Consider the following 24,469-nt stretch of genomic DNA (forward strand, 5'->3'; position numbering starts at 1 on the left):
TGGGTTTTAAACACATATATATTTTAAAGAAAAAAACACTGTTGAAAGGAAAAAAAAATATATATCATAGAAAAATGAGTTTCCACGCTGCCTTGGCTGACGACAGAGCACTGCTTTGCTTGTACTGTGATGGATTTAAGCACTGGAAGCAAAAAATACCCCTTCATGGTCTAGTTAAAAAAAAAATAAAAATACATTAAATAGAGGTTATGGGTTTTTTCCTTAAAGCACCACTCCCTGGCAGCGTTACCATGGGTCTCATTGTCCAAGCCACAGCTACTGCCTTTCCCTGCAGCTTTGCTGGATGCAGGAATGATGGGAAGATATGGGATTTTGCGGGGTTTTTGCCAGGAGCTGTGATGCCTTGTGGGGATGTCTTCATCTCAAACATGCTCCAGATCAGCCCCAGTGCTGCCAGCCTGGAGTCAGTGTGTGTGGACATGGAGAAATCAGCAGTTTAAGGGCATTGATTTCAAGGGGGAGTTGATAAATCAATGTGGCTGGCATGGGAAAAGAGGCAAGCAGGAAGGAGCCTGGGGCATTCCTGAAACAGCTCCTGTGGCTTGTGAAACTCAGATCAACATCTATTGTTAATCCAGGGTGAGGGAAAAACTTCTTGGAAATTTAAAAAACTGAAAGTCTTTTTACCACTAGCCCAAGGTATTACAGTCCTGAGACCCAGGGGTCCCTGTTCTACCTCTGCAAACCCTAATTATCACAGAATCATAGACTACTTTGGGTTGGGAGGGAACCTTAAAGCTCTTCTCATTTCAATCCCCTGCCTTGGGCAAGGACACCTTCCACTAGACAAAATTGCTCCAAGCCCCATCCAACCTGGCCCTGGACACTTCCAGGGATGGGGCAGCCACAGCTTCTCTGGGCAACCTGTGCCAGGGCCTCACCACTCTGATGGGGAAGAATTCCTTCACAATATCCTATCTAACCCTGCCCTCTGGCAGTGGGAAGCCATTCCCCCTTGTCCTGTCAATCCAGGTCCTTGTCCAAAGTCCCTCTCCAGCTCTCTTGGAGCACCTTGAGATACAATTAGCAGTAAGGAGGTAACTGAGAGGCACCAAAGGACCCCATGAGGCAGCTCAGGTATCACTGAGCTGAACCCTTTGCCCTTCCTGCAAACAGAGCAGCAGTTTTATATGTTCCCCCTCACTTTGAGATTTTCAGCAGGTGATGCCCCAACCCAGCCAGCCTGGGTGGCTCCACCAAACACGATAACCAGCAAGGGTGAGGGTGTAACTCCCTTTGCAGCTCCAGAAAAGTGATTGCTTGACTTATACCAGTGGATGTGCGTGAGTTAAAGCAGAGATCCAGGATAAACAAGTTGGTTCCAGCATATGTTTGCCATGGCATGGCACAGATAATTAAGGTGAAGTTGATTTTGCCACGGTGCGTGGCCAGAGGGACAGGGACTGAGGCCATGGCATCCTCTGATGTGGATTAAAGAGACTGAAGCAGTGAGCTGGAGGTTCAAGCCCTGCATGTAACAGCAGGAGCACCCCAGAGAGCCAGGAAAGTCTAGGGCAACAAGAGCTGCAAGTGGAGCCCTAAGAGGGGTGGCACAGCATGGTGTGACCCAACTCTGCATCCCACTGTCCCTCCACACTTCTTACTCTCACTGCTACGACCTGCCCCCAAAATTGCTGGATTTGCCATGTTCCTCCTCCCTTTCCATGACCTGCCACATCACTTGGCTCATATCAGCCCCAAACAAAGCAGTTGCAGGGTCTCTTGGGACAAGAGGGGAGCTGTGCAGCAGCATGGCCCCACAAGGACCAGGTTGCCAGGTGCTGCCCTGTGTGTGCTGGGTTTCTCCTGTCCCAGACTCCTCCTCTGGGTGGAGAGCTTGGCTGTGGGTCCTTGTGCCACCGACCCCCACAGTAAACATAAATAAGGGCTCTGGAAACAATAGCCCCTGGAAGGCAGGAACCACCCAACATCTGCAAACAACTGGATGGGCTGGTTCTTCGGGATTTCTGCAAGATCTGTTTCCATCTGCCCTATTCCAGCTCCTGTCCTCGTGCCTCAAGGTGAGGTTTTCCTGCATGCATGCTAAGCTGGTGCCATCCAAATGCATCTCCAAGAGGATTTGCAAATGTACATGGGAAAGGGGGAGAGACAAGACATGCCAACAGGTCTTGAACTGATAAGGAAGGATTAAGAGAACAGGAGCTAATTGATCCAGCTTGCAGCCCATAGAGCAAGGTAAGGTAAATGTTAATATGACTAAAAGCCAATTGATTTAGTTTGCATTATAACCAGACTCATTTAAATGGAGGTATTTCACATGCAGAGCCGAATCCTTGGTTTGCTGGGATGCCTGTGCACCTCCCCAAGGGCGAACAGCTTTAATTAAAGCCCAGCACACTTCCAGGGCACCAGCTCCCCTCGCTGAGGTTTCCCCGCCAGCAGCGCAGCCACGCGTGCACCTCCTCAGAACTGTGCAACAGACCTTGTCCAAATATTTAACAGCAAATTTCCCCAGAAAGCTGGCTGGCTGGGAAGGGCAGGGCTGCTCTGAGCACCTGGGGAGATGTGGATGGGACATGTGGTGCAGAGTGGGTTGGAGATGCCTCGGGAAAGAGCATCCCAAGGGTGGCTGGGAGCATCCCCAGGCATTGGTGCGAGCACCAGCAGCTTGCTAGAGCATGGGTACCTTCATCAAAATGGCTTTTTCTGCGTTTATGTTCCCCTCTCCAAAAGAAAGAAGACCCTCCCCACCATTAACCCTTCCCTGCTCTGCAGAAGTCCCATCTCACAGGGCTTGGGTGAGCTGGGGGAGGAGAAGAGCCAAGGCAGAGCCCCAGCCCTTCCCCACCACCCCAAGCCCAGCTCATCCAGGTCCCTCCTTGCATTCTTCCCCCCCTTCCCCATTACTTTTGTCAATTCAGCTGCACTGAAAATCCCTTTGGATGCTTGCTCTAGGAAAAAGCAATGCAGAGCTATTGCCAAGGATTTCACACATAGCAACCATTGAGGCAGCAAGTGTTGTGGCAACTGGATCAACACCCTGAGCATGCAACAGCCTTTCTATCCTGGAAAGCTTTTTCCCCCTTTTCTTCTCCCTGGCTTTCAGGCAGATGTTAGTGTTTAGTCACTTTTAAGTATTTTTCACCGCTCTCTGTCCCCATGTCCAATGAGTCACCCTGTGCATGCGCAGGGCCGTGGTTCAGGGATAACATGTCATCCCAAGATGCTTCGGCTCACACTTGACCCATACCAAGTCAACAGGCTCCTCCAGGGGGAAGCAGGCACCCGCATCCCCACAGAGGTCAGGGGAGCCCGGGCTGCCCAGCCCTGTACCTTGGGGTCCATGCGGAGGAAGTTGTGTGGTCCCCGGCTGCTCAGCGTCGAGCGCTTAAACGTCCTGCTGTGGTGAAAGTGGTAGTAGTTTTCTAAGCTTCCAATCTGAAAAAAAAAAAAAAAAGAAAAAAAAAAAAAGAGTTTGTTTGGGTTTGTGTTTTGTTTTGTTTTTTTGTTTTGTTTTTTTTTTTTAAAGTGTGTTTTCCCGTGGTTGCCCCCCATTTTGGTACTGGCAGCGTCCCTCTGTGCATCAGTGCAGCCATGCCTTGCACCCCAAATCCTTCACTCACACAGAGCTCCTGGGGTTCAGGGTAGTATTCAGGATGCTGGCACAAACCCCGGTGCCACCGTGCCCTGAACCCCAAGTCCCTCACTGACACAGAGCTCCTGGGGTGCAGGGGGCATTCAGGATGCTGGCACGGACCCCGGTGCCACCGCTGCGGCAAACAGCGTTGGTGGTCGGACACTGGACCGGCACAACAGAGCCCGGAAAACATTTTTATGAATTTTCACCCATTAAATGCATCTTTGCAAACTGCCTTTCATCAGCTCCCAAGCAGAAATAATGAGCTAAAAATGAGCTCAGCAGCTGCGGCGGAGCCAGGGGAGCTGTGCCTCATCCTCCTGCCTTCCCCACCCGACGCTCCAGCTTCGCCCTGGCAGCAGGAACAGCCCATAAGGAGAGGTGATGGGATCCCTGATAGCCCTGGGATGCTCCTGGGAAGTGTGGGACATAAATGTGCTCAGTCTGGAGTCAGGGACAGCAGCAGTTGCAGGAAAACACAGTGCCAGCCATACCACCCTGCCAAGCCCCAGGGGGGCTGTGCTGCCTCCGGCCCTCTCATCCTGGCATCTGGAGACACCACAACTCCTCTTTTTTCATCCCAAAGGCACAGATAAAGTCCTGGGGCTATGCAATGAGTCAGGGATCTCAGGCAGGCACCTCCTGTGAAACATCCCGTGGGGATTCACAGCCAGAGGGATGGGAATGACCCAAAAGCTGCACTCACTGGTATGCAGCTCCCAGATCACACAATTTGGGTACAAATCGGGACACTGCTATAAATTCCCTTTTGCCTGAGGTTGGTTTTCTTCTTTTTTTTTTTTCCAAAAAAAAGAAAAAAAAACCAAAACCCCCACAAAAAAATCTCAAACCACGTCCCATGTCAGGAGCTGGATGCTGGGATCCAGTGACATTCCTTGTGTCTGGATAGCAGGACCAGGAAGAGCCACGCTACAAGAAGACATCTGTGGCCCAGAAGCTGAGGTGACATCTTTAAGGTCATGTGTGACCCAGGGGCCAGGGTGACATTCCTGAGGCCAGACCAGGACTGGCTGCAACAGGGCAGGGGGGAGCAAACAGGTTTGTCTGGATCAGACGCTAAAGCAGATGACAACTACTTACATCTTTATCACACTTGATACCTTGGGATGTGCCAGTGCCTCTTACAGGCATTAAATATTTAATTAGTCTTGCTCTGCCTTTTATGCCAGATTGTCATTTCACCAACTTTACTGCTGTTGGTGTGATTTTTGTAATTTATTTCCACTTGAGGTTTTTTTAAATGCTCCCTGTTCCCCCTTCCCCCCTCCCCTTGTATTCTTTGCATTACAGCAGAGCTGGGCACTTTCTTTAACATCCCCATAAAGCAGCTGCTCATCACAATCTGCTTTCGCCTTTTAAAACCCATTCATCAAACCCACTCATACTTAGGAAAGGGAAGGAGAATGCTTCAGCTTCTCCATGTTTTGGGGAAACCTTGAGCAAGGCCACCTTGTCTCTTGCTCACTTTGCCTGGAAATGAAAGCACAGGGCTTTCCATAGAATCCTGGGATGGCTTGGGTTGGAAGAGACCTTAAAGATCATCTCCAACCTGGCCCTGGACACTTCTAGAGATGGGGCAGCCACAGCTTCTCCGGGCAACCTGTGCCAGGGCCTCACCATGCCCAGAGTAAACAATTCCTTCCTAAGTGAAAGATTTCTTCCTTCCTTTTTGCAAATAAACACAAAATTACCATGTGATGCAAATCAGCAAGAGGACAGGGAGGGCAATGACCCCATCACAGGCTCTGGGGATATATGGCCAGAGCAGCAGGGAAAGCACCCTGTGCCCCAGGTTCTTTATCCTCCTGGGATTTACAGAGAGAAAAAAATAAGAAAAACCTTCTTGTGCTAGGTCTAACTTGAAAGACTGAGCAGAGGTTGGTCCCAGTGGCCTCCAGAGGCCCCATTCCACCCAAGGTATTCTAAGGAGAAGAATTTAAAAATGCCATTTTTTTAAATGGAAAAGTATTTGTTCTCCACATGGTGAGTCAGCTCAGTGAGGGCTCTGCAGTGCAAGCCCTCCAACAGCTTTCCCAAACCATCCCATCTCTGTGAAGTGCAGCTGCACTGGTGTCTTCCAGGAGGATGTTTTCAGTTAGGAAGGCTGCAAGCACTCCCCTCCTGGGGACACCACCCATTCCCATCATGGACAAGGGCTCAAGCCACTGAACTTCAGGAATTCTCAGATGGTCACGAACGTATTCAGCCCAGTAAAGATCAAGCCCAGGGCTGCAAGTTCCAGCATCTCCCAGACAACAGGAATCCAGGAAAGCTCCAAGTCCAGCCCAGAACGAATCCCATCCACCTCCTGCACTGCAGGTGGGACTGCTGAGGACGTGCCAGCCCTCCTAAAACTTAGCGTTGGACACCACACAACGAGGAAAAATCCGCATAAACCCTGCACCCAGGATGGGAACAGGCTCATCACCACCCCCGGGCAGCGGCTGCCCAGGGCCCCGGCCACGCTCAGCCCTCACAGCGCCCTCGGCCAGGCCTGTCCCGGCTCGCCCGGCACAGCCGCCAACAAAGCCCGGCGGGGAGGAATGAGCAGGCGTTCGGGGCTGTAAGAGCTGCTTCTTTTGTTGAGTTGTTTGCTTCACTCAAATAGAAGTTGACGCAAGTGATTCCCCAAGGGAAATGTCACTCTGTCATGACCCAGAAGGGTTTGGAGTGTCTCGGTTCGTGGTTTGGGCACAGGAACAGCTCAAACCTGTGTGTGCCAACCCCAGCAATGCCTTTCCCAGGCAGTATCATGTCAGGAGTCCCCAGAACTGCATCTCAGAGGAAAAGAGTTCACCAGTCACCATTGCAGGGCTGAGCCTCCTTGCACCTAGTTGGGCCTTCCAGTGACCATCACCTCTCGTCCTCCTCCCCCACCACATTGGACTCCACCCGAACATCTCCCCAGGGCAGGGTGATAACGCCCTTGGCAGAGTTTTCCAGCAGGTTTTGTGCAGGATCAGGCCTCCCAGGAGGGTCTATCTCACTGGGGACTGTGTCATCCCCAGCAGCTCCACAAGCAGATGACGCAGCAGGAGAAGCTGGGGACACCCAGGCCCCCACAACACAAACCCCAAGCACAACACTGCAAATGTCACACACAAGTGTATGAGCGCAGGGAAGGTGGTTCTTTGAGGTTTGGCCCTTGAGAAGATCCAATGGGAAAAGCCAAAGGGGCTTGAGAAGCCAGAGGGCTGCAGGCAAGGCGTTGAGAGCAGCTGGGGAAGCCCCAGCAGCGCACGAGCTCCCAGTATCCACGGGAAAGGCGAGAGCCAGGAACACCCTGATGCAAGCACAGAAATATTTCCCCTGCTCTCCAGCCTGCACCCCGGGAAAGGGCTCAGAGGGGAGGGATGGATGCTCCAGTGGAGACACATTGTGCCCATAGGCCAAATGCCTCCAGCGTCACAAGGATGAGCTCAGAAAACCGGGATGCTGGGGAAGGAGGGAGAAGCAACAGATGCTCCAGCAGGGAAGGGACACAGCAAAACCCCAAACCAGGAGCTGACGTTAGGCTGATGCAAATCGGGAGAGTGGGAAGTTCAATCAAGATATTCTCTGGCTGAAGAGGGATAAACACTGAAAAGCCCTTTGGGTTGCACAACCATCTTTGCCCAGCCCTGTGACAGAAGCGTTTGAATAATACAAGAGATTTTCTCCTTGGTGGGACTAGAGCCGACTGCAGCAGGTAGGAGACCGAGGGTGGGACATGAGGGGTTATCCCCCATGGGAGGTCACGGACACGGGGACAGGAGACAACGTCCCCAATCCAGCCTTCCCCCAAAAAAAGATTGTTTACGCAGCACCCTGTGACTTTAATTATGGTTAAAAGCAGGGTTGCGATATAAAGCAAGGTTATAATTTGGAGTCCAGGAGACACCTTGGGCAGGAGGACAACCTGAAGTATCTCCCAGCCAAAAAAGCACCATGGTAATAAACTCTGGAGGAAACTCCGAGGACACCAGCCCACATCTGGGATTGCAGAGGATGAAGAAATAGAGAGGAAAACGAGCTGCTGTGCTGAAAGTCGCCTTTAAGCCACCCGTGTGCTGAGTGGGCTTGAAAGCAAAAGTTCTCCGTGTTCCCAAAATCTCAGATAAACCCAGGCCAGAGAGTCCAAAGTTTGTTAAACCCATAAATGCAACTTTCCGGGGTGGGAGGAACTTGTGCAACCCCCCCGGCGGTGCGGGGCGAGGGCACCTCGAGGAGGGGCACTCAGCCGGGGAGGAGCGGGGCCGGGGCTACCCCCAGGCCAAAGCGCTCCACCAGCGTCTCCGCATCGTCCCTCATCGTCTCCTCATCCCGACCGCTCCGGGGGTCTGCCGGGGTTCATCTCCCGGTCCTGGGACGCCCGGCACCGCCTCGGTCCCGGGAGACCACGCAGCTCGGCGGGAGCCCCGGCAGCGAGGAGAGCCCGGGATCCATCTCCCGACATCGCCCCGGTCCCGGGAGTGCCGGCAGCTCCGCGGGACCCCCGCCCCACCTCTCCGGTCCCGGGACCCTCGGCAGCTTCCCGGTGCCGAGACCCAGAGTGCGAGACCGCGGGCAGCTCCCCGGCACCGAGAGCCCCAGCAGCTCCCAGCTCCCGGCATCTGCCGCAGGCTCCCGGTCCCGGAACCCCCGGTAGTTTTTCGGGACGCCGCCGCCTCTCTGGTGCCGAGACCCCCCGTAGCTTCCCGGAACCCCCGGCTCCTCTCTGGTCCTGGTCCTCCCAGTGCTTTCCCGGTCCCGGGACTCGCGGTGTGAGATCCCGGGCAGCTCCCCGGTCCCAGGCTCCCCGCAAACCCCCGGCAGATCCCCGATCCCTCCCGCCAGCCCCCAGCGCGACCCCCCGGCATCCCGCTCCCGGTGCCCCCGCACCTGCCCGCTGCCCGGAGCCCCCCGCTGCCCCTCGCCGTCCCTTACCTGCCCCAGGCTGATGTACCCGTAGGCGGCAGCGAGGCGGGCGGCCTCGGCGGGGCCCCCCCGCACCCGCACGGCCCAGTGGTTGGTGTAGACGGTGCGGGCGGGCTCGGCGGCGGCCCCGCGCCCGGGCAGCGCCAGCGGCAGCGCCAGGGCCAGCAGGCAGAGGCGGGCGGGCGGCGGGGCGGCCGCGCTCCCCGCGCCGGGGCCGGCGGCGGGCATGGTGCGGGGCCGGGCCGGGCTGGGCGGAGCGGGGCGCTGCGCCTTTTAACCGGCCCCGCAGCCCGCGGGGGCGGGGGGATGCTCGGGGGGGGCGGGGAGGGCCCGGGAGAGCGGGCGGACGGGGCGGCCCCCGGCACGGCCCCCCCGCGTCCCCCCCGCCCGCCGCCGGGCAGCCCCGCTGCGTGCCCGGCGCTGCTCCCCGGAAACCCCCCCGCGCACCTCTGCAGACCCCCTGCCTGCCTCCGGCAGCGCCCCGGACCTCTCCTCGCATGGCCCTGCGCCCCCCCGCCGCGTATCTCCGGACAACACCCTGTAACCCCCTGCGTCCCCCCTGTGCGTCCCGGTGCTGCTCCCCGGACAGCTTCCTGCATCCTCCCCGCATGCCGCGGTGCTGCTACCCGGAACCCCCCCCGGCTCCCCCTGCATGTCCCCGAACAACCCCCTGTGTCCCCTGCGTCCTTTCTGCTCGCCCCGGTGCTGCTCCCCGGACAGCCTCCTGCATCCCTCTGCATCTGCCCGCATCCCTCTGCATGCCCCAGCTCTGCCCTTCGGGTTTCCCCCTGCACCCCACTTCATCGTCCTTTGTCCCCCAACTTCCCCCCGGGCATCTCCTCTGCATCCCCCTGAGCACCTACCCTGCATCCTCCTAGTCAGCTCCCCATACATTCCCCCAGCTCTGCTCCCCAGGTAACTCCTGGCACCCTTCGGACGGAGTCTCTGCATCCCTCTGCATGCCCTAGCACTGCCCTCCGGGTTTCCCCCTGCACCCCACGGCACTGTCTTTTGTGCCCCCGCATCCTCCCTGGGCAGCCCCCCAGGCATCCTCCCAACTCTGTTCCCCAGGTACCTCTGCAAGCTCCAGAGACACTCCCGGTATTCCCGCTGCATCCCCTCAGCCATCCCATCATGCATCCCCCGGCTCCACTCCCCAGGTAGCCCACTGCACCCCCTGGGTAGCCATCCTGAGCCTCCTTCCCCCCTTGCCTCCCTGCAACCCGCTGGCACTGCCCTCCCCAGCATGCTGCCTGCACCTCCCCCACCCCCATCCCTCGGCATCCCCACAAGCATCTCCCCCACCCCCATTCCCCCAGCATCCCCCCAGACATCTCCCCCACCCCTCTGCGCTACCCCCACAGACATCTCCCACTGCACCTCCCCCTGCATCCCTGCAGCACTGCCCCCCACATTCCCTGGACATCTCCCCTCCACCCCCACCACCCCCATCACCCCAATGCCCCTGGCACCCTCCTACATCCCCAGGCGACCCCCAGCCAGCTCCTCATGGGCTCAGGAAAAAGGCCAGGAGGGGCTGCCTGGTGGGGAGGGTTTTGGGGCAGGAATCTGGGGCAAGCCTGGCCGAGGTGGGTCTGAGGGGCACCTCTGGGAGCTGTGGACATGGACAGAAGAGCTGGAGTGCTGACTCTGCCTCCCAAGGAGGCCGTTCAGGGAATAGCAGAGACCTCATGGGGTATTAGAAAATGGGCTTTGTTTGGAGAAGGTGGCGGTGCATACAAAGGGCAGGCTTGGGAGTGGGTGGGTGATGCTCTGCTCCACAGCCCTCCCTGCCAGCGCCAGCCGAGCCAGGCAGCAAACTGACAACTGCCCTAAATGAAGGGATGTTTCACTGGCATCACATCAGAGTTTCACTCTCATCACACCAGAGCTTCACCTGAATCAAGCCGGAGCTTTGGAAATGCACCCAGGTCTTCCAGGGCTCTGGCAATGAGCAGCTGCATCCACAGGCTCCAGCCTGGATGGTTTCAGAGTGGCTGTGATTCCCGGAGTGGGTGTCGTCTGTTTTCCAGTCCCTGAATAGATTTGAGTGGCATTTGGGGCATTTGGGGCACAAGCCCTCGGCCTCATCCATCTGAATGCAAACACCTTCCCAAGCCCCAAACAGCTTTGCAAATCTCACCTGGATGTGGGATGGCAAGGAAGCATCAGGAAAGCAATGCCAGCAGCAGGAAGGGGACACGGGCTGGGCGAAGGGGGGCACTGAGCACATCATATGTCCCAACACTGGAACTGGAGAGGAAAATCATGGTCTTATTGCCATCAGTTTGTAGCAGCCCTGGCAGTGGGCAGGTGAGGTAGTGGCAGCCCGAGGGAATAGGGAAGTGCTCCCAGCTCAGCAGTGAGATTAATCCGAGAGAAATTTATAGGGAGCCTGTTCTGCATCAGACAGGGCCAAAATCCTCCAGCAGCTCCTGCACTGGGCTGGATTTGGCCTGTTTGCAGGCAGCAAGTCTATGGAGAGAGGCAGATGGAGGTGAGCCCCTGTGCCACAGACAGGCATGTCATGGGAAATTAGAAATAGCAGGAAATGGGGATTTGGAGGGTTTCTGTGTGCAGAGTGTGTTGTGCTTGCACTAACGATGAGACAATTTGCTGCCATGGGCAAAGAGGAATGTGGGGACTCTGTGCCCGCCATAAGCTGTTGTTAGAAATCACTGTGAATACCAGTGATGGCACATGGGAACACTGGAGCCTCCAGGGCTCATCATCCCACATGTCCTTGCAGGGCTGCCCCTTGTGCTACCTGGACAGAAGTGATGGGTTGTGCGTGGCCATTCCTTCTGATTACGTGGTGAAGGATGGTTTCCATTAGTACCAGCACACTGCAAATCCAATCCTCACTTGCCATCTGGTTTATGGGCTTTTCCTCGAGTTTTCCATTGATTAAGGTGTGTGAGATGGATGAGCAGGGCTGGCGGGTGCCGGGTGTGCTACGTGTGCGACGCACGCACGTGCAGAGAGATGCAGAGGGGCAGAGCCACAGGAGAGGTGAGAATAGATGAAAGAAACCCCTTTGGTTTCACAACATCCACCTCGTTCTGCTGGGTAAGATCTGTGGGGGCCGCTGCTGTCGGCAGGGGGTGCAAAGGAGGGTCGAAGTATCTCCATAGGGAGCAGAGGAGGGATGGGCTCCAGGGGCAGCAGGGAAGATTTAGGGTCTGATGGTGGGAAAAGCTTTCTGAAGCAAAGGGAGTGGAGATGGGAAAGGGGTTGCCTTGAGGAGGTGCAAAACCTCATCACCTCTGTGTTAGGTGGTGAAAAATAGGCAAATCCCAGGAGAATCAGGCTGAATCCACGTCCAGGAGCACTCCCCACCCCACTACAGTGGCCCATTGAAAACAAAACCCATCCACATCCTGCATCCCAAACCTTCCATCCCAAGGCCATTGACCACAACTCCCAATGTATCAGCCTGGGAAATAGTTACTGGTACCAATAAAACCTTGTGCCCTGTTGTGGGTCTGGCAGTCTGCAGCTCAGCCTGCAACAGCAAGTGAGGGGGTGAGAGCCTTACCCAAGCACTGATTGCCACAGTTTTGGTGCTCTCCAGTCCCTGCACAGCTCCTGCCCCCTCTCCCACTGGCATAATTTTGAAATTCAGAGTGGCAACTTTCCCAGATGAACCCATGGGATTTACCAGGAGTGTCAGGAAAAACAGACTTTGGCCCCACATGCTTTGCAGTGGATGTAGACTAAGGCAGAGGCTCCAGTTTAACTCTTTTCCTGGGATTATTTGAAAACCTGGAGAATTACAGTGAGACACCAATGATGCAATAAATTTTGCCAGCCTGGAGGTTAAACAGAAGCTGCTGCAAAGGCAGCACGGGAAGAGGCACTGCTGAAGCAGTAACGTTTAAATTCTCCTGAATAAAATTCATAATAATCCTGGCAGTTTTATATCTGCCCATGAATTACAGTTAAAATCCCACCACGTCCCACTCACGCTCGTTGCTCCGTACGGCAATAAGATTATAGCTGAGAGCTGGACGGGCAGGGAAGAACGTCATTTAAATGCAGTTTCTTTGAAAACCGAGCCCTTCTTTTTAAGGCAGGTTCAGAAAAGGAAAGTACAAATAAGGCTCTCAAAAGGTGCTATTTTTTCCAGGGGTGGGATGGCAGGGCTGGCACTGCCCTGGGCAGCGGGACTGCCACCCTGTCCCTGCCTGCGGAGGAGGGACGAGGAGGTGGGAGCTGTGCCTCTGCCTGCTCCAGTGCAAGGAGTTAAGCAAACAAAAGCTATTTTGCAAACACACACGGTCCAGAGGTACCCCCGGGATGCCGGGACAGGGCGGCCACTTGGCTCGGGACCATCGACCAGCCGGACCCCCAGCGTGGCTGGCGGGAGCTGCCCAGTGAAACCCCGCAGCCACAGGAGCTGGGGTTTTATCCTGTGCGTGCTGAGAGCCTGTCGACATGGAGATTACAGCAAAAATCAGGTTAAACCCCATTTATCTGACCCAAGCGAAGCCCGTGTGCGTGTCCCAGGGACGTGCAGAGGCGTGAGCGGGGCCATCACCGTGCTGATGGCTGCGAATGTGTCCCGGTGCGCCTGGAGAGCCCGACAAACCCCGGCCCTGCAGCTGCGCGGTGGGCAAACCAGGGCATGCGGTAATTAAACCAGCACACCTGGAAATAGCTCTTTCTGTAGCTCCCAGGCTTAGCCAAATGAGCGAAATTTGCGCTGGCATAATTAAAGCAATGTGGTTCAGGATCTTGTCTGCACCGAGGAGTTACTGCAGCTTGACTCTTCGCACCCTGGTGACAGCCCACGTGGAAGAACCCTCCAGCTCCAACCCCTTCATGGCTCCAGCGCTTACTTCTTGCCATCAAAGTGCCCATTAACACCAGCCCATTAACACCAGTTCATTAACACCAGCTTTCAAACCTGTCTAGCAGCACAATGGCTCCAACATCTTTCAGTAGCTCACTCTGGCACACTTCGACTGCAGAGCACAGGGCTCTCGACTGCCGTCCCTGCTCCACTCCAGGGAATTGTAAATCTGAAGGAGAAATCAGTAGTTTTCCATTTATATTCACTCATCTCAAACAAACTTTTTTTTTCTCTCCTCGTCCTTTTAGGTGTTAAAATAACCCCAGACTCACTAGTGGCCAGATGGTTTGGGGAGTATTAACGGTAAAATCCTGCACACGAGTGAGCTGATGGTGAAACTTGCCAGTGGAAAATAAGATTTGGAGCCGCCGTGAAGCATCATCCCCATGGCTGATGTGTCACACAGCACACGGGCTCTGGCAATGCCACCAGTGTCACCACGCAGCCACCTCCAGCTTTGCAGCTGGGAAAACCCTGGGTGAATTCCCAGGAGATTTGTGCCCACTGGAAAAATCCTGTCCCTGCCCTTTTCCTTTCCTTCCTAAATCTGGATTAGACTGCTTTCAGACTGAAGAGGTGACATCAAATATGACGAGGAGGAAGGAGGGGATGAGGTGGAGGAAGGTCAGAGAGGTGGGGATGAGTGACAGCTCCATGCTGGTGCCCAGCCCTGGTCACAATACCCCAGGCACAGGGAAATTAATCTCCAAGTGCTTGAAACACCCATTTTATAAACCTCTGATCCCTGGCAGCTCTCAGTGAGAAACGGGGAGAATTACAGGGAAAAAAAGGGCTCCAGCCAGGCTGGGAGAGCTCAGAACCACAGGGATGACCGAGGAGGATGTGCCAATGGCTTCCTACCATCCAGCACCTCTTCCAAGCACTGAAGGCAGCAGCCAGAGGGATTTAAATTGGGGATTAGAGAGGCTGGCCGGCTGCGATGATACTCTCGGGGTACGGGAAGCGGAGCATCCCCAGCGCCAGAGGTTTTAGCTGTAATTAGACCAACATCTGTCCGGCGAGGTCGGGGCTTGCGCAGTCACTGCACTACTCCAGGCTGGGCTAGAGATTTCCTGCAAGCTCCTCCTGCTCCGCTTTCCTGCAATTTCACAGATATCTGGATTTCTTTTTTTTTTTTCCCATCTGACGCGTTCTTCCTCTCCGAAAGATTAAATCTTGATTGTCAGGTACTGGCGTAGCAGGCAAGTAGATTTTCCTGCCTAGTCCAAATGTCATCCTGGTAAAAACGCTAGTAATAAAAAATAAAAGAGAAAGGCCCCGCTATGCACTCAGGCCTGTAAAAATATCCAAAAGATAGATCTGGAATTTTAGAAACAATTGAAGCCCAGTGGCCGAAGGGCGCTCTGGGGAGTGCCAGGCCCAGCACAGACATTCACAGGGTGGGAAAATCAATAAGTTAAAATAATTGCCTGTGTGATTGGTCTTGAATTGAAAGGGAACAAACCCAGACCTTCTCACCCATCTCAAATAGTTTTTGGGTTTACTGTTATTTTGGAAATTAGGGCAAGGAAGGAAATGCCCAAGTGAGGCGTGGTGGGATGGGGAGATGCTCCAGCTCCTGCTGCATCCCTGTGGAGCTGCACTTGAGCTGTCCTGGCTCCCACTCACTGTGTTTTGGAATACTTGGGGTGCAAAAGGGCTTATCCTCAAGGAGAGGGTGCTTGGAGAGGGAGGATACCCCAAGGATGTGCCCTGGTGGCACCCACCTCACATGACACATCCACATGTGAGGTAGGAACCCGTCCTCCTCCTCTCCTGGTTGCTGCCACCATCCCGTTTCATCCAAGAGGGTGAACCCTTGGATTCACCATCCCAGGGAACAGCGTTGGAGCCAAGAGGGAGCTGGTAATAAACTGTGGCCAACCCAACCCCACCCCTGGAATAGCAGGTCTTGGAAAAGCCGGTTACACCGGCGCTGCGTGGGGGACGTGTTGTCGCCGTGCAGGGGGAGGCTATTTCGGGTTCCCCCAAAGGAAGCACAGCCATTGTTGTTGGAATGATGATTCCAGGGCTGGACTTGGGATCAAAAATTGGACTCCAGGGAGAGCTGGGGGTTGCCAGACAGGGATGACCACATTCTGCTTGCTGTGGTGGCTTTGTCAGATCAAACTCAAATCTTCTATTTCACAGATTTCACGTCTCCAGGTCGGGTGACGTCCCCAAGGATCCAGCTGTGACTGGCACGGGATGAGCCCCCCCAGTGCATTTTCACTTCCCAGCAAACCCTGTTGCACCAGAGCAAGCCCTGGGAGCAGAAACACACACAGAGAGACAGATGAGCCTGGGGGTGGAGAGATGCAAAGATCAAACCAGCAGTGATTTCAAAATAAAATCCTACAGCCCAGGGAAAACACGGCGTGTCCCTGCCGAGGCTATCATTTATGCCAATTAAAAAAAAAAATTGGCATGGCACGAAGGAGAGCTGCGTGGTATTTCCTGAAAAGGGTGTGGGGAGCATCCTTGGAAAGCCTGCTCTGCACAATGTACTTGCTGTTTCCAGAAAAATAAAGTTTGCTGTGACCCACCTGTCCCTGAAAAGCAGCTATTTAGGACTGGAACATGGTCAGCTTGGAGTCAGTGGCCAGGTCTGTCCTGACTGCAGAGTAGCTGGCACCTTCACCAAGCTCTGGGGTTTGGCATTTACCTGCAGCTCTTTAATTGCTGCAAAATGCCTTGGAAAAAAATGCAGGAGAGCTGTCCAAGCAACAAGCGCTCCTGACTAAAGGTCTTTCCCCCACAGCTTTTGGCTGGGGGCCATTAACCCCTCTGCCAGCCCCCAGAGCCGTGCCTGGCAGTGCCAGGACAGGTTTTCTCCTTTGTCACCTTTGGGTTTTGGGAGCATTTTGACCCAGTTGGCAATCTGGGGGTTCAGAGCCTGGTTAGCAGCAGCTTTGCCAGAGAGACAACTGTGGGAGTGATGGGTGGGATCACCCTGTTGGTAAAGGACAGGAGAGATCCCCTTGGGAAGGGACAATTTTTGGCAGAGAAGGGAGTGTTTTGTGGGCTAATGTCCCCACGATCCCCAACAAGCCAGCACTCACTCCCCATCCCAGTGGCAGAGCATGCTTGGGGCTCACCAAGGGCGTTCCTGGAGGTTTCGGCAGCATAGCAAGACTTGCCAAAGTCTAATTGCCAAGCAAGCTTACCTTTGGCATGGAATTTCAATGGGGGAGAGCGGAAAACAAACACAAACCCACAGTTTGGGTGGGTTTTCTTTTGCCTAAGCCCTGCTCAGAAGCTGCAGGCAGGAGGTATTTGGGCAGCCAGATGGGATCCAGGGTTTTCTGGGCGGCCGCGATGCTGAAGAGAAGCAGCTCCACCTAGGGCAGGCTTTGCTAGAGCAGGGCCGACCTCGACACCAGTTTAACCATCAACCATCATCTGTGCCAGGGAATGGCAGCATCTGCTTCAGCCTGCAGCCAAGCTTCAAGCCAACACCAAAGCCCCAAGTCTTGGGGTCAGTTTGGGGCTAAGAGTTTTCCCTTTGTCACATTGAAAAAAACCTACTTCCAGTGTTTATTTTCCTTCCTCGTGAGGCTGGAAAATGGGAGGTAAAAAAGTCTGTTTTCAGCAAATTGCCCTTTGCATCCTGCAAAAGCACCCCAAGACCCGTGGCGGAGGGAAATACTGCAATGAGCAAAACTCCACAGCAATAAAACCCCATCCTGAATGGAAAAAGACCCTTAAAAAGAAAGTCAAAGGCAAAGCAGGGTTTTATGGAGCGCTGGATGTGTCTGTATTAGTCCCATAAAAATCAGCTGTTGGGGTATATTGGCTTCCCTGCAGGAGATGGCAGGAGAGATGCTAACCTGGTCTCATTTTGAAAGCTGCTTATTAGTCCTCATCAAGCATAATTATACTTCAAAGCCAAATGAGATGTCCAATCGAATTTTGAACACACATTAATGTTTTTAAATGTGAAAAAACCCTATCAAACCCCATTTATTGAATCCCAGCCAGGCTTGAAATGTTAAAATAGATGCTGCTAATGGCCCTGGGAAGGGGGGGGCCTGCAGCTTCGTTGCAGCTTCGCCAATTAAATGGTTATTACTGACCAATTAGGCAGAAATCAACCTGGTTTTCAGTGATATCTGATTAAGCGAGTCCTGCAGATCAGCCTTGGTTGTTAACCAGGGGAAAGAAACACCTTCTCCCCACCAGCACCCCCAGGATACTCGGACCAGGCAGGGTTTGTGTCCATCCTGCCCATGAAAAATCCCCTTTTCTTCCAGCACTACCACTCTCCTGTGGGAAACATCTCAAGGACCCGCCTCGGCACAGCAAAAGAGCCAGGAAGGAAATGGGAAGGAAATGAGGGAAAAGGGGAAAATTAACCACACACAGAGGGTGGCTTCTCCCCCTGCAGATTGCAGGTTGCTGCTGCCCGGCACATGCTGGGCCATGCCCATTCACAGGCTTTTCCAAATATTATCCCAATATTTTCTTTCAGTTCCCAGATAAATGGGCCTCTTCAGCAGGCTTTAAGCCCGCTCTGTTCCAACATTTTCTTTAAAGCTGCAGAGGAAACATTTGAGTTACTCTGAGCTGCTGAATCCTGCTTTCAGGGTTGAGCTGCAAGGGGTTTTCCAAGGCAAAATAGGGGCAGTGTTGGGCTTTTTCCTTGTTTCATCAGGAAATATGAAGGAGGCCACGTCACCCCTTAATCTTCCTTTCTTCCTGCCTCCTCTCCCACCCTGCAGTCCATCTTTCCCATGCTTTCCTGTGGTCTTTGCAAATTTCTGAGCATGTTCTCAGCTTTCCATAGCACCCCGTGGGCAAGTGGGAGCATCCCCCTGGCAGAGCATCCCCCCCACCTCTGAGTACCCCTGAGCCAGGGATATCAGGCTGATACCCTGATATCTCCCATGGGGCTGGGACAGCAAGGCCCCAGCATCCAAGGGAGCTGAGGAAAGTGCCTGTGCAACGGCCTGGGGGTGGTAGAGCCAGACAGAAGATAGGAAAGCACAAAAAGAAGAGCAAAATTATGGAAAATTTCAGTGCAAAGAGCCACTTCCTTCTGAGGACTGTAGAGGCTCCATCCAACCAAAATTATACTGGATGGAGGATGCTGCAAGCCCAGGGAGGCTGGCGTGGTTGAGCAGGAGATGGCTGCTCTCCACCTTGTCCCAGGTGAGCAGGAGGTGCCTCTGGATGCCCTGAGTGGCTTGGACAGCCCAAGGGAAGTGGTGTTTGGGCAGTGGCTGGGCAAAACAGCCCTTGGCCACAGGGATGGGGCAGGTGTGAAGCTGTTCATAGTTCTGAGGATCCAGAGAGAGCAGGAAAATTGAAAACATCATGGGTCTGGGAGTCCCTGATGGGCTGGAGAGAAGCAAGGGAAGACTTGGTACAGGGGGGCATTGCTGAAGGCTTTCACTGCCCTCACATTCACCCCCGGACATCAACAGCTGGTCCTCACTGGGTCTGGGGGCACCAAGGGAGGTGATGCTCCCTGGGTGCTGAGACATGTGGGGTCCATGTGGACTTGTCCTTGGGAAATGTCACTGATAAGGACACCGAACCTGTGATGTGCAGGAGCATCCCCAGAGCGATGCCCGAGGGGGTCCAGCCCCGGTGATGGGATCCATCCCCGGCCCTCAGTGAGTGGGGTTGGGACATGGCCCTGTTCTTTGTCCCCTTGCCGTGAGCTTCCAGAGCTGGAAAGGGTAACATTCCCTTTTCCGAAGATGCGGGATGGGGCATGAAGAGGCAAAAATCCCCAGGGTCCGTGGTGGCTTCTGCCTGTACCCATCCCCCGGAGCAGTGCAGAGGATAATCAGCGCGTTTTCTCCTACTCTTCCTTTACCCCGGAGCATCCCTCGGGCCCGGGGGAGGAAAATCCCCCGCGGGGCCGTGCCACGGGTGTCTGGGTGCAGCCGAGGGCGTGGGGGATGTGCCACGGCCCCCCGAGCCCGGGGAGCTCCATCCTATCCCTGCCTTCGCCCCGACCGGCGGCCGGTGCGCCGGGCCGGCACTAGGTGGGGATGGCACCACGCCGCGGGGAGGAGGAAGGGCGGGAGGAAGGGCAGCGGCTGCTGCCGGAGCTGCCCGGGGAGCAGCGGGGGCTCGGGATGCGGGGGAATGAGGGGATGGAGCTGAAGGGAAAGGCTGAAGGGACGATGGGGCAAGGATGCTGGAGACTGAGCGGTAGGGATGCTGGAGGCAGCAAGCGAGCCAGTAGCCATCAGGCTGCTGAGATGGGCGTTATTGCAAAGGTTGTGGCTGTCAGAAAGTCTGAGCCACTCTCCTCACCCCTCTCAGACTCATAATGGTTATTAATTACATTTTGCAGTTTTAGAAAGGAAATACTTCCCACGTGTTCTTCTCGGCCAGACCTTATCCTGAGTCCCACAGCTGGTTTCATCCATGTGTCTGTGCTGGATCATCACTAGGGTGGGACACTGGCACAGCTGTGACCTGGGCAGTTGATCACCAAGGTCTTGGCCTCACTGGAAAAGTTGAGAGGTGGCCACAGTGCTGGGAGAGGGGTGCAAAGTGCTCATGGTCCCAGTACCACTTTACCGCTGGGTTAAAGAGGGATGAGCCCATGGCAGGAGGAAAACCCGCCACAGGGGAGTGTTTCACAGTCCCTGCTTCACCTTGGCTGCTCAGCCAAGGGCAATACCTCCAGAACCTGTTGGACACAACAGGCCAACACGATAAGCCCTGCATGTGAAAGGGTTTACTTGCTGTAAATTCTACAGAATTCACTTGATCCAGTCCTACCTCATGAGTCACCACAACACCCAGGGCATGGCTATAAATCTCACTCCCCTCCCTGCTCACTCTAAAGCTCAGCTCGTATCTGCAGCTGCTGCATGAGGCACTTCAGGAAAAGCATCACCCTGAAACCCTGTTCCAGGAGACAGGATTTTCCCAGCCATGGTCAGGTTTTTCCTTCATTTTTGCTTTCTGTCTACCCCTAAAAATCAACAAACCAGACCAAATCCTGCAGCGTGTGTGTCAAAATCCATGTTCACAACAGAAACATTGGCTCAGAATCAGCCACTGAGGTTTGTGCCCTCAAACCAGGGGACAAAGGAAGGCAGCATCACTGGGACAGGACCATAAATCAGATTATTGATTTAAATGTAACTATTGATTTAACCCCTTCTGCGGCTTCCCTCTGTTCCTCACATGCTCATCCAAATGACAGAGACCATAATTTTAGCCAAACTCCATGACCACTCATTGTGCAAATCATCAGTCCCCAAAAACAGCAGGTCCTTGCATGCCCAGGGACAGTTGGCACATCCCCAGCTGCTCCCCTGCCAGCACAGAGGGCACCTGCCAGCCTCAGAGGTGGCACTGGGCATAATCAGGAGCAGGATTTGTCCCCAGGAATAAGGCAGGGATGTGAGAATAGACATGGTCAGGGAGGGCCCTGAGAGCAAGAGCACACAAAGCAGCATCATATTACCTGGTGTCATCAGTGCCACGGGTGCCAGATGACACTTCTCTGATGGTTTTCTTCTTATCATAGTAAATATCAGGTTCTGAGGGTATTACCACATATATATATAGTATTTATATATATATATATCCCAGCAGCTCCAGTAGGACCCCAGTGTTGCATTTCTCAGAGGAAAGCTTGTGGCTGCGATGCACCCACAGATGCTGCCTTACCTTAACCTCATCCAGAAAAGTCCCTCCAGCACCTCCAGGACTGCAGCCTCACCTTCTCAAAGTGGCATGCACCGAGCAGAGGTGTTTTGGGGAGCTCCCCGGCCTAGACAGAGTAGGGAGGCAGTGGGAGGTCAGGACTGTGGTGCAGGAAGCGATCCCCCTCAAGCTCAGCCTGGCTTGAAAGCCCAGCACACACTAACACTAACAAACAGTCACTGTGTTTATATCCTACCTTCCTGCCAGAGAGCAGGGGTTATTTTTGGCGTATTTTGTCGTTGTTGGAAACATCAGTGAAGGCGAGGAACAGCACAGAGCTGTTGGGAAAGCCCAGAGGCAACTGCCCCAGGCACAGAGTGATGAGATGAGGGATGTGGGAAGCTGCTCCAAGCCATTTACACAGGGATTGGGTTTTGCCTACAATATGTGGGACACCTCCCTGGCTGCAAAAGACTTGAGGATTAAAGGCAGAATGGGCAATCCAAGCCACCTCCTATTCCAGCCCCACACTGCTCCCACTCACTCCATGCAGCAATGGAGCAGGACAGTCATCCTGAGCTCTCACCCACCAGGTTCTTCACCTCTTCCCACCTGTCCTGCCTATGCACAGACCATGGACATCACCTGGACACCAGCAGCGATGTTCTGACATCACTGGGCACCTCTTCCAGCCTGCACCCGCTGCCTTTTGGCAGGGCTGACTGCTAACACTGAGTCAAAACAGAAAGGAAGAAGAGAGAACAAAGCAGCTCATGGCCCACTTGCCATTGTGCCACAAGGCTTGGCCATGTTCCTTCAACTCACTGATGGCTTTAAGATCACTTAAACCACTCACCTCCCCCATTTTTCCCCAGCAAGTGACCTCCTTACCCACACTTTTGGATCTGCTTTGTCCCTCCTGTGAGCACCAGATGTCCTCTGCAGGACTGCTTTTCCTTACAAAACCAGCAAGATCAGCAGGGAGAGCACACGAGTTCCTGCAGGCACTTGCAGGCTGATGGCCGTGGCAGATAGCTGGGTCTTCTCTTTCAAACGTGTAACTAAAATAGGGAGCACGAGTGGCTGGAAAGCCCAGGTTTGATTTGGGCAGAACCTTGGACTAGTATCAGCCAAGAGGAAAACAGGTAGAACCAGGACTTTGGCAAAACCCCAGCCCAGGCGTGCTAACTCTGATTACCCTGCTGCAGTAGGGACTGTGACTGTAAACACCAACCTTTCAGATGGTTTGTCCATGAAACAAAACATTTAAACCCAGAAAGCAGACAGGGAGGTGAGGAGAGCCCTTCTTCCATGCTAGCCCCTTATCTGTGGTCTCCCATCCCCTTTAGCCTCTGCAGCTGCTAATTCCCTGTGCATCACCCAAGGATGTGGCCACCTTCACAGTTCTTGTCTAGCACATGTAGTTTAGAGGACTGTGCTCCACCTGAGAAATGGTTTATCTCCACAAACACACTGCAGCTGTGAGTAGAAGGTGCCATGGGCTCTACTTGGCATCAAGAGCCTGAATTCAGCCCTACCCTTGAGCATCCATTCAGATTCAGCACTTTTTCTGGGCCTCTTTATTTTAGCCCCAACCAAATAGATGAAATTAAGAGCATCCACATTAATTTGCTGTGCATGTGAAGGGGTTGAGGATTTCTCCTCCAGCTCAGAGCAGGAGCCCTGTGGCCACAGTGAGCCCAGCACTGCCGTCCAGCCTCACCAGCATGTCCACCTCCTCCTCCCCAAAGATGAGCAGATAACAGGGCAATTGCCATAATTCTGTCTCTGTTCTTCCAGCCCTGCTGAAAGCAATTAACAAAGCCAGGCACTAATGAACTTGGCTACACAGAACCTTGGAGATGGGTTATTGCCATTTGAGGTGGAGGAAAACCAAGGCGAGAGCAGGTGGAGTGGCTGACCCTGGTCACGAGGTACCTCGGGTTGGATGCAGGAGCCGGAGCTCCCTGCCTGGAGCAGGGAAAGGATGGCAGGTAGACATGAGGGCAACCACAGCTTTCTCATGTGGTGTCTGTGGCTGGAGAGACTGGTTTGCCCACGTTTGGGATGGCAGGAGGGACTCCCCACCCATCCCGGTCCTGTCTCAGCTTTGGGGAAGCTGTGTCTCTGCGGCCAGAGCAGCCGGCACCCCCATCCTCCTCCGCATTCTGCCTCCCAAGTTTTCCCAGACCCCAAATGCTGACAGTGAGGTGTGGAACAGGAGGACTCATGGGTCCCCTTGCATGGAAACTTCCTCAGTTTGTGACTTACCAGCCCACCCTCCCTGGCGTCACTCGTGACTCTGTTTGACTTTGTGGCAGCTGCATTCCACCATCTCTTATCAGTGAAGAAGACAACAGGGTAGCCCGACCCACCTGCAGACAGGTGCCCAAAGCCTCTCCCTGCAGCATTTTTGGACCAACCTCCATGTTCTTCTGCACTGAGCATCCTCTTATATATGACAGGTCTCCCTGCAGCAGCTGCTCTTGCGTTCTTGCTGGTGGGATCACAGTGGGTCTCTCCAGGTCTGCCTGCAAGTGTGAGGATAGCTGATAAATCCCAGGGATGTGGCCTCTGCAGCACATGCTCTTACAGCACACATGTCCTCACATGCACGTTGATGGCATGCTAAAAATATTCTCCACTTTTTGACCGATTAAAATTTTCCAGAAGAGTTGGAACCACAGCCCACACCCTATCTGTGCAGCCAGAGGTTTCCCCTCACCTCCTCCAGCCCTGCCGGGAAAACAGAGATTACTGAACAACATTTCTGGTACTTTGGGTCTTTTTTCGGTCATTTTAAAAGCCTGGCTAAATTATCACCTTTTTTCAGTTGTTCATTTTGTGATGTCTGGCACCATCCTGGAGCCAAACTCAGCACTGTGACACCCTGTCTTGCTCTCACACTCCCACTGAGAAGGCTGTAGGTGAGCTGGGATGCTCCCACCCCCCACCCAAAGCCCCATTTTGATGGCTCGGAAAATCAAACAAGAAGACATGTTTTTAAACCAGCTCTCATCTGGTCTTAGGCAGCAGAGAGCTAACCCTGGCTTGGTGACAGCTCTGAATGATGATTTTCTTGTCATATCTCTCAGAGGTGCCTGTTGTGCTGGGTAAAGGAGGAATCTGAAGGATGCTCACAACCCTCCTGGCTACTGGCCAGGCCCCTCTATGCCATCACTGACGTTCATGGCAGCATTTTCTTTGCCCACTTTGGCTCTTGACCATGGAGGAGAAGCAGGGGAGGCCACAGAAGGTGTTTACACAACAAGAGGACGACTCAGCGAGACCAGAGCCTTTGCCAAACCCGGAGCTAAGCTGATAGGAAGGAGATGTCATCAGTGTGCTTTTGCTAATTATCACTAATAATTATTTGTGTGTAGTTTCTCTTAGGAGCTCTAGTTCTGTCTCTGCCCCTGCTGCTCCTGCAGCCCTGTGCAAATAAAGCAAACTGGGGG

General features: G+C 54.1%; 1 protein-coding gene across 6 annotated transcripts in view; it reads right to left on the minus strand.

The window, feature by feature from the left end:
• The window catches only part of PCSK6 (proprotein convertase subtilisin/kexin type 6), a 56,985-nt gene that overhangs the window by 25,844 nt on the left and 6,672 nt on the right, over positions 1-24,469 (minus strand). The window contains exons 2-5 of one of the 6 annotated variants that reach the window (XM_064669194.1): positions 23,435-23,542; positions 21,036-22,072; positions 13,446-13,560; positions 3,316-3,420 (exon numbers count right to left, since the gene is read on the minus strand). In XM_064669194.1, coding sequence (XP_064525264.1) covers positions 3,316-3,327 — 12 coding nt within the window. In that variant the 5' untranslated portion in view covers positions 3,328-3,420; positions 13,446-13,560; positions 21,036-22,072; positions 23,435-23,542. Of the gene's footprint in view, positions 1-3,315; positions 3,421-8,545; positions 8,795-13,445; positions 13,561-21,035; positions 23,543-24,469 lie in introns of those variants that run through there. The other 5 variants (XM_064669196.1, XM_064669195.1, XM_064669193.1 and 2 more) reach the window with 5 other exon arrangements.

This window comes from Pseudopipra pipra, chromosome 12 (assembly GCF_036250125.1).
Source record: "Pseudopipra pipra isolate bDixPip1 chromosome 12, bDixPip1.hap1, whole genome shotgun sequence".
In the NCBI taxonomy this organism is placed as follows: Eukaryota; Metazoa; Chordata; class Aves; order Passeriformes; family Pipridae; genus Pseudopipra; species Pseudopipra pipra.